This window comes from Ochlerotatus camptorhynchus, unplaced genomic scaffold (assembly GCF_037179485.1).
Source record: "Ochlerotatus camptorhynchus isolate MF236.1 unplaced genomic scaffold, CSIRO-AGI_Acam_v1.1 ptg000177l, whole genome shotgun sequence".
Lineage (NCBI taxonomy): Eukaryota > Metazoa > Arthropoda > Insecta > Diptera > Culicidae > Ochlerotatus > Ochlerotatus camptorhynchus.
This window is the reverse complement of record NW_027040667.1, coordinates 1,651,537-1,664,703: the sequence shown is the minus strand read 5'-3', so window position 1 is coordinate 1,664,703 and position 13,167 is coordinate 1,651,537. Positions and strand designations below refer to the sequence as shown.

The window sequence follows — 13,167 nt, the reverse complement described above, 5'->3', positions numbered from 1 at the left end:
TTTGTTATACGTATGAGCAAACCCACGCCAAATAGCAAACAAATAGACGGATTTCTAGATTTTACTTCTCAAAATTCCAAGAATCTACGCATAATTGTTCGCTAGGGGTAATGAATCAAGTTTGTGCTGGAATTCGGCTATTTTGAAACTTGCCTAAAATTTCAAAATGGCGTATTCGAAATAAGGTTTTATCAGCACATAATTTGACAACCCGTTTTATTCAGCATTGTACACTGTTATAAAGCATTTATTCAATATATATGCTTATTTGTGACTCTGAATTGTTTGTTGGGCTTGCCACACTCACATATCGCTTGCCAAACCATGGCCTTCTTCCTAAATTTTCGGTTATTGACTTATCGGCATCGTCAACTTCCTGACCATCACGGACTGTGTAGTATTGGTCTCCTGGAAGCATCTTGTAGACAAATTTGACGTATGTTTCATCGTCCATGATCAGGCTATATAGCTTCCGAGCCCTCGGTTTGATGGATGCAGCTTGTTTCTGACTGCGTTTTGTCTTCTTCTGCTTGTTGAACGTTTTCAGCCCGTTTCTTGCCTTGGCACGTTGGACATTTCTCTTCGATGTTTTCAGTTTTTTGGCCAAATCTCGAACAGATGCATTTTTCTTATTAAAGAAAGCTTGGTGATCTTCTGGTCGATGTGTGCTCTAAGGTAACTTCTTCACCGAACTTCCGGATGACGGTTTGGACTGCTCCGATACTTACTTCCTCCGTTTTCGCCAACTTCCTTACTGATACGATGGGAATAGTGAACCATTTGTGCACGATTTGTTTGCGCTTTTCCGAGGAAATGCTTCGCATTTTGTAGATTTTGTAAAAAATGCACTTTGCGCACACACACTTGTTGAACAAAAAGTAAACAACAACACACATCGATGAACAGCTGATAAACTTCATCGGGGTAGAATTGGCGGCGAGTTGAAAGTGTACTTATACTTTTTGGGACACGCTATATTGTACAAATTTTCATTTGGTTTACCCCTCGTGAAGATAAACAATTGTATCGGCAGCCAGAGGCACATTAAGCGCTAAAAATTCGGTTCGCCAGCTTAGCGAAAGAGTGGATCATATTGTATAATATGATTATAATATAGTATAATTTGGTGCCTGGAAATGTGGTAAGTGATTGCAAGAATATTTTATCATTGGCTTCATTGTTAACAGTCATAATACCGAACCTGCAAAATACGCGTCGACGCTGTGAACAAGCTTGCTTCTCGGCAACAAGACAGCCGTGCTATCACATTTTCCAGGTTGGCTATTATGACAGTGAAAGAAGGTAAAACAAATAATTTAATTTGCATTACGAACTTCGTCCATTTACTGGGTGACATTTGCTCATTATTCCGTCTTTAAAAACATTTCAAACCGTGCCTTCAAATCCAGCTGATCTTCTCCGTTCAAGTGGTTCCGATTGTTTTAATTATTCTAGAGCTGTGCCTATTGTTGTCTTGCCCGAGTCCACAACTCCGAGCACCTTTCTTTGACAATAAACTGGAAATGCTCAACGGTATAACCGGACAAGTTTTCCCCCGTAGTGCAGCTACTTGGTTGTCAATCTGCTTTCTCGGATTCTATTTCCTCCTGAGTATCCAGCGCAGTTTCTGAAACAAAGTTTACCGTAATTCAATTTCAGGATTAAAATTGCCATAAAACGGGACTAAAAGAAAACAAAACAGAAAGAAAGGACGAAACGATGCCAGAGAGTAAAGAATAAAATTCGAGATGCACAATTATGTTTCAGCGGATGCACTTGAGGAGAGAGACTACCTGACCCCCACCGACCGGCTGCATGTCAACCAACAGTGTAGCGTTTACTAAACATCTTGGGGGTACATCGTACGTACTTCCGGTACATAAAAGATGGTGCATAAAATTCGAAAACCGTCGTCATCCTCTGCCACGCTTTCATTCAAGATATACCAACCCGTTGTTCTACCTTCGTGCGCACTTACCCTGACCTTGATTGCAAATTGTTCGAAGTGAGCTTTCCACCCCGTTTAAGTGAACAAAAGCTAGGCATCGTAAGTGTGTGTTACTTTGAGTCAAAATTGGAAGCTTATGTTACCTCCCGTACCAGCGCACGCCTATGATTTATTAGTGAGTCAATCTCTTACGTCATTTCCCGGTGTTTATTTTCGGGAACGTCCATCCCGTTTACAGTGCAGAGCTGCCTATCTTTATTTATAACTGTCTCCTCTAATTTCCCTTTCCGCTCTTTTTTCAGGCCCAGGAAACGGCTTCGAACGACACCGGTCCGTACGAAGAGTATGAACTGTTCTACCGGCACTCGTCCACCATGACGGCAGTGTACTGTGTAGCCTATTTTGTGGTGTTTATCGTGGGCTTAATTGGGAACAGTTTCGTCATTGCGGTAGTCTTCCGCATGCCCCGGATGCGAACCGTGACCAACTTCTTCATCGTGAACCTGGCCGTGGCGGACGTGCTGGTCATAGTGTTTTGCCTGCCGGCGACGCTCATGAGCAACATCTTCGTGCGTAAGTAGACAATATGTGTGTGCATTTCCAATTATTTTCCCAAAGAGCTGGGAAAACAAACATCCGAATATAATGGTAACACCAAGTATACCAATCTTTTACCGTCACTGCTTTTCGATTATGTATTCGATGATTTTGGGTTGATGAGAACCGACGTTCCGAGAATCGTTCGATGCATCCCGAAATGGAATCTAGTCCCCTTCCCTGCCGAGATGTTATGTGGCATTATTCATTGAGTATACCTGCACATCGCCGTCATTCCATCGGAAATGCAACGTTCGGTTTCGCTCTTCTGGATTTGCTCCGAACTTTTGAGTGCAGTTTTGGAATGATGATGATACTGCTCGTGAATATGGGTATGTAGGCAACAAAGATCTTTTCACTTTATTGTTACACATATCACAGGAGTGCTTGGAAGAAAGGTGGTTTGGGGAGAGGTACCGGTTATTTGATATTGAAATCCTGTTCGTGTCCTTTTTTTGCGACGGCAAAGTATGATTAGGAGAGTAACTTTAGATGTAATGTTACAGATGGTAAAGCTATACGTATGCACATAAGGATGTTACATTTCCAAGGTAACTTTGGCTCACCTTAGAACTACTTCCATGCCTTATGGAAATCAGCTGCACATAAAATTCGTGCAAACTGTGCATTGTATATGAGAATAATGTTTGAGAAATTAAGCTGGAATGATTTAGATTCATACAGTACATAAAGCCAGGGATGTTAGATTTGAAGACATGTCTTCATTTGGATGACATTCAAATTTATGTAATGACATTTTGATTTCGCAGACATTTCAATGGCATTTTCATATTTTGTGAAGACTTAGAAGACATATGAAGATATTTGAAATTTTAAGTGTATTTTGGGGCACACAATTGACGCTTTACAAGATAAAATTTTGACTTTACATTTCTAACAACTACTTGCAGGCTTCTTCTAGGCCAAGAAAAATCTTAAATGATGTGATGATCATACAAAGAAAGAGAAATATGGTTCGAAACATTATATGAAAACTTTTGGGTCATCAAACAAATTCTTAAATCTGCATTTTTTTGACGTAGGATTACGTCTTTGATTTCTATATGGGGGTACACTTTATTAAAACCGAAAATGGAACATGTAACAAATTAAGAAAGATTTTTAACGTTAATAACTCAGCTGCCCCTGGTCCAATTTCAATAATTTTATCACCAATCAATCAGAAATATGGCTACGCATCGATGACAATGTTTCCGAATGTTGGTTTTCAACAAAAAACTATTGAAAAACTGGTAAATGTCCAGCATTGTCCGAAAGCGTCGAATTAACTAACAAATCCACCAATTACCTGCTGCTTGCCCAGCACAGTCGTCAGAGAGTAGTAAGTAGACGAAACAAGTCGAAGTGGCATTCGCCTCCAATCATCGGGCGCGTGCGAATAGGGAGGATGGAATTGCGTAATATTTTGCACACTCATCGCCATATTCAGAACCAAACGCAAATTCTTCGAGATCCATCCGTCGTTTGGCTCGCCGTGGCGGTGTCTGACGTATCTCCGGTCTGATTTACGAGGTGTGCTGAAGGTGTTCCTGAAAAATGAGATCCGTGATGCTGTCACCTACACTAAACACGCCAAACGTAAGTGGCCACGGATGTCCTCTTCAATAAAACGGCCCTTTTCAGGCCATCAAGCTTACATCAGTAAAGAGTTGGGCCATCAAGCTTACATCAGTAAAGAGTTGGAATAGAATTTATCTGTGCTTGTTTGTCCATATTCAGAACCACAAGCCCCCAACGACCACACAAAATGCTCTCCAGAAATGTAATCTTGTAACCAAACTTGGAAGCAGGGGTGCAAGTGATTTTGATTGATTCTCTTAATCAACTTTCTTTTTGAAAAAAAAAATACTACAAATTTGGTATGCCTAAAATTCAAAAACGGAAAGAGTTGAGATAATAGATAATTGATCAATTAAAAGAACTAAATGCTCTTCACATTTATTCCGTTCACTAGCGGTCCTACGTCAAGCTTCCGTTCGTGCCCCTAGGCACAGACCCTTCTACCTTTTTAATTTTTGCTAACAGCCTCAGTTTGAAATCCGCCTTTGCATTGATAAGACTTTATCGAATTAAAAATTGATACTCTTTTATTCAACTTATTGCTCAAATCCATGGATGCCATGCAGGGGAAGACGGACCACAGGCAGTTCTATTTAAAATCCTCAAGATTCTTGCAAATATTCAATACAGAAAAAATATCAATTTTTTCATCATTCTGAAACACTTTGTAGCTACCAAACTTATGAAACGTCAAAACAATAAATAAAAACAAACTTCTCCTTCGGTGGGGCTTTTTGCGATCTAATTTTGAAAGCAACCCGACCAGAGAGAAAAAAAAATATTATAACATAATTTAAACAACTTCTGTTATTAATAACAAATGTGGTTATAATTTTGTTCCAGGTGAACAAAAAATAAGAGTTGTGTTCAAAGCACGACCGCATTGTTGACGGAGGACGACGAGATTTTTTTTTCCTGCTCCATTCAATAATATATTAATATCAAAATTAATTGTTTAGAAATTTAACTCCAAAATGAACAATTCATTTTTCAAATTTATGAAATTGAGTGGTTATTAAAGGTGGAGGTGTGGCATTTGATAGCATGTCAACACATCATGTTGACGTGCGTCACAACAATATTTTTTAAAGTTGTTTGATGATATAAGTAGTTTTAGTATCTATAGGTTTGTTCCCATAGTTGCTTTTTTGGTTTTACTGTAAGCTGCTGTAAGAAAATAACACAGGAATCTCCGATTTGCGCGATGGGTGATGCCATCTACCCATCGCCATTTCTCAGCAATCTTTCAACGAATATTATGACAATATTGCATGAAAGCCCAATTTGCCAAAGACCACAATCTTCTATCTAATGGAGATGTTAGTTTAATGTAAACAATAGGTAGCCAAATGGTGGTGTTTTGCCGCTCAACAGAACTGTCCTCCATTTATTAGGCCATGCCTATCTGAACATCTTTGCTGGTATCCTTCCATTTGGTGGGAATTTATTTATTGGAACGAGTAGTTAAAGTCAACCTTCACTAGCGTCTAACGGTGTGTCGAACGTCCTCGGTCATACTCGCGGACAAACTGACTCAAAACATACTGGTATGATCTTTTATAACCAGGCGCAATCGGCTCGTTTCACTGTCATAGTTAGCGAGAACGTGATTGGTTGATTGCGGCTAAAAAGTTTGATCTATTTTCAATAGATAATCATTGATAAACAACTATCTTCTTTATTCCAAACATATCTTACATTTAATCTGAATCAAAGTGGGTAATCAAATGTGAAATTCATTCATTAATGACCATGTTATAAGTGTTCAAAACCTGACGTTATTTTGTCACTCAATTTTTTGGATTGGCACCCCAGTATATTCCATAAAGACGTAGTCCTACGTCAAAATTATCAACACAAATGAAAAAAAATTATAACACATTTTGAGAAAATTAAGCTTAAGCTTTCTTAGAATAGGATTTTTTTCATATCAGTGGCTCCTATAGCAGTCAGGGGTAAATCCATTTATAACGTTACGCTTTAAAAAGAGAGGGGTTGGGTTGTGCATAGAATTCGTTGATAAGCTCTGTAATAGGTGAGTCACGGAGGGTAATGGATAGTGTACTCTTATTTGTGATTTAAACAGAATGAATAGAGCAAAACTATAGCTTCAAAAATTTGTTTCCTTATAGGGCTACGGGATGTAATGTCAGCCTAGCTCATCCCTTCGGCCAATCAAGCAAATAAATCATTCATTCTGCAATATAGGATGTCCCAGAATGTCTAAGCACGATTTAAAAAAAAAACTATAACGTAAATCTGTATAAAGCAAATTCGATTTTTATTTTGTATTCATGTTCTCTATAGTAGTCTCTTATAGTTAAACGTAGAAAATACAAGATTCTATCAGTCGCAAGCCAAGGAGTGGATTTTTGATCTCATGCTACTCATTAGCTTCAGCACAGATGCCTTTCCAACTTTGTAACGGAATCCGCTGCCTTTACATGTTTCCACAAATATGCTTTGGCTTTGTTGGCTTTATACCAGACTATCGTGTCCTTGGAGTAATGAACCGACGCCAAATCCGGCCGGCGAAGAAAATCATTATTATTTTTGGCTCACTCAGTACCAGAACAACGGTCCCAAGCAGTCCCAAGCTATTTCACTCACCCCTGCATGTTCTGCATGAATCCACACACCCCTGATGTTATCTGTCAAACTTTCATAGCGAATCAAAACAAACATAGTGTAGTAATAGAATTTCAACTAGAATAGGGTACGTTAATCGTTTGCTTGGGACCAATAGGCTACTAAAGTGGTGAGCCAATTTAAAATCGTTAGTTTCGTATTGATTGTTGGTACTACCAACTAAGATCTAAAGTTATCTAGGTTTATTTTTAGACTTGGGCAGTTTTACAGCTCTTACTGCGCTCCTTTGCAAAGCTAAAATAACTAGTTGAGGAAAGTGATTCATGTGTACTATTATAAAGCCTTTACTCGGTTATCTTGTTGTAGAAGGTCATGTAGATTTGTTTACGTCAGTTCAAAGAGTCGGTGTAGCGAAGTTGGTAGTGTCAAGGTTTTCAAATGCGGTCTTCTTGAGTTCGAGTCCAGGTTCCGGTGCAGGGTAATACTTTGATTCGCAGTTAAATAAAATCAATAAATTCCCCCAATAAAAAAATAAACAATATTTAACTCGGCTTCAGGACCAAGCTGTGTAGTGATTATTGGATAACCGGGAAAAGGTTGAATAAGCGCCTTTCAAGTTTACAAACAACTAACTAAATAGCAGAATAACAGCTGTATATAAGCGTAAGTAGATATGCAATAAGAGCTTCCCACAACCGTCCCAACAGCCATAAGTAGCTGAATAAGTTCGCCAGATTTGCTTGTTTAAGGTTAAGTAAAGGTTACTTCATATTGTGTAACAATTGAATACAGCTTGAGGCTGTATAAATCAAATGAGCAAAGCGTTTACGTTGTGGAAATTGTTAGTTTGGGAATGACTTTATAAAATGGGTACAAACCTAACAAATCCAGCATTTTACGAGCGCTTATGGCCGTCACAATCTGGCTGTGTTTTTGGTAGGGAACATATGATTTGACGTTTGGGTTGTGTCGTTTGACTGGTAAACGTTCAAATTTGATCGTTTACACGTCAAACGACACAAGCCAAACTTCAAATCTTATGTTCCCTACCAGAAACTCAGCCAGATTGTGGCGGCCATAAGCGATCGTAGAATGTTGGATAGTACCTAGTATATAAGAAAAATACACCATTAACGCATTGTATTGTATTGTTTTGCTGAGTGTCTTGAGAAAAATTAAATGTAAAAATATTTGTTTTATCTCATCTTGAAAAATTGTTTTTTGAGTCCAACTTCATGCCACGATTACTTACAAAAATGTTTTTGCATGTAAATTTTCTTTATAAAAAAAAAAAAATTTGTTATATTTTTCCAATATTTTTAAACAAATCAACGTATTTTTTTTCTCGAAGAGATGAACTTCTCCTTGAAGAAGTTATTATTACTCACAAAGCGGCTGAATGGCCCTGATAAATAATATTATGAAAATGACCTAATACAGAAGTTTTATACTCTCGTCCACTACACTACACTGGTCATAAAAATATGTGAAATTTAATAAGAACGGAGAATTGTGACGCCTGTGAAGTCCACAAAAACTTGCTACACATCCTTAATGAGTGTCCAAATCGAAACTCGATTAGCAATAACTATCCTGTATTGGCAGACAAATCCAAATTCATCAGCGACCTAAAAAATAAAAAAATGTCGATGAATACCTTCAAATTGTCGATTTTATAAAAGAGGTGGGTACCAATGTGTGAGTGAACTGATAACGACTTTCAACATTTTCTTAAATTCAAATCTTTTTTGCTCTCCTTTCCAAGACATACTGTTCTTTTGACGTCTGTGATTTCTATATGGGGGTATACTTTGTGAAAACCGAAAATGGAACATGTAACAAAATTATATATCTCCAAAGTGTTTCTGTGAAATACGTCATGCAATATACCATTCGACGGGGGCTTCATTCAGAAATTTTTTTGGCATATAGTACAAATAATAAAAATAGTTAAACAGCTAAGAAATTTAACTAAAATTAGTAGTTCCAAAATTTCCAATACATATGATTAGACCACAAAGTGTCTTTCCTAACACAGCCATCACATAGTTGGTCCCAAACGAAACAAGCCGAAGTGGAATTTACTTTGGTACTTCGGACTTGTTCATATCGATCGCCTATCACACGACATTTGGACCGGAGGACAGGTTCCCCGCAAGCAGCTTGCTACCAAGGCTGCCTGCAAGAGCGCTCCAGCCAGAGAAGTAGTGAAGAAACCGTAAAAAAGAACGATAGAGATACAATGAAATGTATTGTAACCATACATGTTACTGTTGGGATTACTTAACCTAGATTTTGTAACATATTATTTATTTATTTATTTATTTATTGACTTATATTTTGTAACTTAAGGCTTATGTCTTTCTTCTGTTACATCGATTATATCAAAGTATAACAAGCGCCACAAGTATATTACAAAACAAAAAAATAATTGATGCGTAACACAAACTAAACTACATTTACTAATCAACTAAAATTTACATTAGTTGGACTATTGGGTAAAGAATTCCAGTGAACTACACCTCGCACGAAAAATGAGTTCCCGTACTTTGACGTGCGATGTCTTGGCAAAATATATTTGATGGACCGATTGCTTTGTGAAGTTTGCAATTTTCTGTGTAGATAACCGGATTGCTTTGTTCTCGACAGACTATGCAAAAATAAACAACAGCGTAGTTTGCCAAAGTTTACCAAAGGGCATCCTATTAGATGATGTTGCAGGTGAGAAACTCTAGAATATCTACTTAATTTAAAAACATATCGAACACATGAATTAAGAGCCACCTTAAGTTTATTGAACGTACCAGCGGATACATCATCGAGGAGAAAATCACATGCCAAAAAATAAGGAAGAAGGAGGCTTTTGAATAGTTTAATTTTAACATCAGTTCTAAGAAATGATGATGTTATGTGAAGTGAACGTAAACAAGCATAAATTTTTCCACATTGGGACAACACATATGTATCCCATCCAAAATTGGATTGCATACGGATACCCAAACTAATAGCATTATCGACGTATTCAATTGTTTCATTGTCTAAAAGCAATGAAGGTTTAATATATTTTGAAAAGAACTATTTATAATAAAAATTGCGTTTGTTTTCTTGGAGTTCAAGCTAAGCATATTCTTTACAGACCAATCTAGGATCCTCTTCAAGTCTTCATTAATTTTCTGAGAAATATCAGCAACAGAATTACTTGCACAGTCAAAGTATACCTGAGCATCATCGGTAAACAGATGAAATTTACAATTCTTTATTACTTCAGGGAGATCATTAATGTACAATGAGAATAAGATTTTCCCCAGAATAGAACCCTGGGGAACCCCAGATGTTATGGAAATAAATTGAGAAAAAACTCCATTATTAAATACAGCCTGTGTTCGCATACTTAAATAAGAATTAATCAAGTTTGTGGAATGATCGGAAAACCAAAATTTGATCTGAGTTTTTGACATAAAATTTTATGCGACACAGTATCAAACGCTTTAGAAAAATCTAATAGTATTAGAACAACCGGGCGACCTTTGCTAACTACTAGACCTATTTCATCAATTATTTTAAGCATAGCTGTTTTAGTGATATGTTTCGAACAATAACCTGACTGAAATTGATTCAGAAGATTGTGTCTATTGATGTGATCGCAAATGTTCATCTTAACATTTTTTTTCAAATACTTTTGATAATGCGCAAAGGATGCTAATAGGTCGCAAGTTTTCTTAGCCTTTTTATTAATTGGTATAATTTTTTATTTCTTCCAAGCATCTGGAAATACACTTGTAGTTACAACAGTGTTAAATAAGTGTGTTATAGGCTCAATTAATAGAGGACAAATACCCTTTAAGAATTTCATTGGTAGCATGTCGACTCCAAGAGCATTTGATTTGATGGAGTACATGGCATTTATGACATCTACTTGGTTTATTCTATCAAAATAGAAAGCATCGTGGTTAAACCCATTTGAACCCGTGGAACTAAAACTTCGAATATTACTGTCGGAAAAATAATTGCTGAAGTTACTATTTATTTCATCAGCCGTAAAGCTGTTCGATGATTGTTCATTTGCTTGACCGAATCCAAGTGCCCTGAGATTTTTCCACAATTCCTTTGGAGAAACCTTCGGATCAAGACGAGAAGCAAAATAATTTTGTTTTGCTGATTAAATGTTTGTTTGTTAGTAGGTTAGTAAAGTAAATACTAAATGTTAGTAAATGTTAATGCTAAAAATTGATAAATACTCCGGAGTAGCTAATAATAAAAACATAATTTGTTAACACACTTCACACCACAACACACCCTACACAACAATATGAAGTGAGCCAAAAAAGGGAAAACAAGAGTTGCCACAGATATCGGGACTGGACACGTCAAAAAGGGAACATGAACAAAGGGTATGGAAAAAGGAGGGTAAAGCTACCGGGTAATAACGTGATAAGCGTCTTTCTTATCCAGAGCTTCGAAGCGTTAAGTTTGCTATCCTCCATAAAAAAGCAGAGATAAAGTTAAAGATAGAGAAGTTGATTTGAAATCACCGTTACCAAATTAGATTTGGAAGTGAAATAAGAATCAGGTATGGAGTAAAAGGACATAGCACAAAAAAGAATAAAGTAAAAAAAATACCCGGTAGCCCTCCTAATACCCACCCTGGGACGTTCTTTCCTTAGGACCCATTATTAACCGCCTGAATTGTCCAGAAAGTTATCCGCCATTACGGCGTGCGATTGGACTTCTAGCGCCGACGTCTGAAGGAGTGTGATCCGCCAATCCAGCGTACGATCCGTCCCTCTTGGATTCGGCGTAGGCATTACCCCGAGCGTCACGGCAAAGGCGACATTCCCGCATTTCGAGCTTGCATCCGGCCGCAACGTGAGACACTACCCATATACACACACATAGTAAGTCGAAATAAAAGAACTGAGTAAAAAGAGAGAAAGTGCTTTCAATTCCTTGATCGAACATTCTGTATATACCTACAGCCGACCCTGAAGGATCTTCTTTCATGCTCGAGCTAAAGTCACCACAAAAGAGGTTGTTGTAGAACCCACCCTCAGTGATCCCCGTTGGTAAGACCAGGGATCGAGGGCTTAGCGAAGTGGTCCGTTGGACCACTTTTAACATACAATAGAATTTTTTTTTTTACCGACCTGCCAGGAAGGCAGCTCCCCCACACCTGGACCCTACCTATCGACCCATCAACTCATGAACCGGGGACCAACGGCTTTACTTCCCATCCGAAGGAAGGCGTGATCAGAGATGTTATGCCTCAGAACATCCCGGTGGCGCCGACTGGGATTGAACCCAGGCCTGCTGGGGTGAGAGGCAATCACGCTTACCACTACACCACCGGCGCCGTTGTACAATAGAATTGATTGTACTTAAAATAAATTGTATTATTCACAACAATAAAATAACCATAGAATTAATTGTTTCCACAATAGAATCTATGATAAATGCCCAGAAAAAACAACCATGCAATTACCATAAAATAAGTTGCATCGAAATCTATTGTCAACAATCTATCTTATTTTACGTATATTGTATAAGAAATTTTAATATATTGTGATTACAATAGATATACAAAACGTCCCATATCGTAAGGTTTTTCAGCAATATAACAACATTACAATTAACGGTAAATGGCTCAAGTTTGTTCGGGAAAGAGTGATTTTTCGTATGGCTAAGATACATAACTACCCCTTGTTCTATTGTAGATTTACCCATTTACCATAAAATCTATTGTGGAAATAATAAATCGACCCACCGCAATTTCTCTGCTGTTTTCTAGTCAATTGGGCTGATTTTCTGTAGGTGACTAGTTTATGGTTGACCCAATCACATACAATAAAATTAGGTCAGTTGGATGGAGGACAGTCGAGAAATTGTGTTGGGTAGAATGTACCACCCACCACGCTATTCGGGGATTCCTGTAATTATACCATAGAGGGTAACATAGGTAATTCTAAGACCAGAAGGTCCAGAAGAAACGTGATCAACTTTTTGACGCAGTGGAATGGAATATCAGGAATTTTAAATAACGTTCGATCAAAACAGTTAACACATGTGAGCGTAGTCCTACGTCAACTGTTCATTGTCCCTTGTAGTGTTTTGCTTGAAAATTTCTGACAGAAGTTAATCAAAACAAAACATCAATTTCGTATACGTCAATTGACAACCAACTATCACTTGGTACACCTGGAAAATATGGACCAACAGTGCTGTGTCATAAAAAAGAAAAAAAGGCTGTCCGAATTCAAATTCGATAAAAATCTTATTCAACTTTGGATCCTTTTGGAGAATCGTGTTCGTTTGTTTTGTGTTTCCCACGGCCCCTTTCCTCGATTAACCGGTTACTTGTTTCAGTGAAAACCGACACGCGGTTGTACATCGTGTCAGGACATAGTGAAATCCCATATACATTTTTATAGCGGTGAATTTTTAGGTATAACTTTCAA

The 13,167-nt window shown here is 37.7% G+C and overlaps 1 protein-coding gene across 1 annotated transcript in view; it reads left to right on the top strand.

Moving 5' to 3' along the window:
* The window catches only part of LOC135701821 (neuropeptide SIFamide receptor-like), a 614,024-nt gene that overhangs the window by 52,347 nt on the left and 548,510 nt on the right, over positions 1 to 13,167 (top strand). Inside the window, exon 2 of the mRNA XM_065222753.1 lies at positions 2,251 to 2,521. Within this exon, the coding sequence (XP_065078825.1) occupies positions 2,251 to 2,521 (271 nt within the window). The remainder of the gene's footprint in view (positions 1 to 2,250; positions 2,522 to 13,167) is intronic.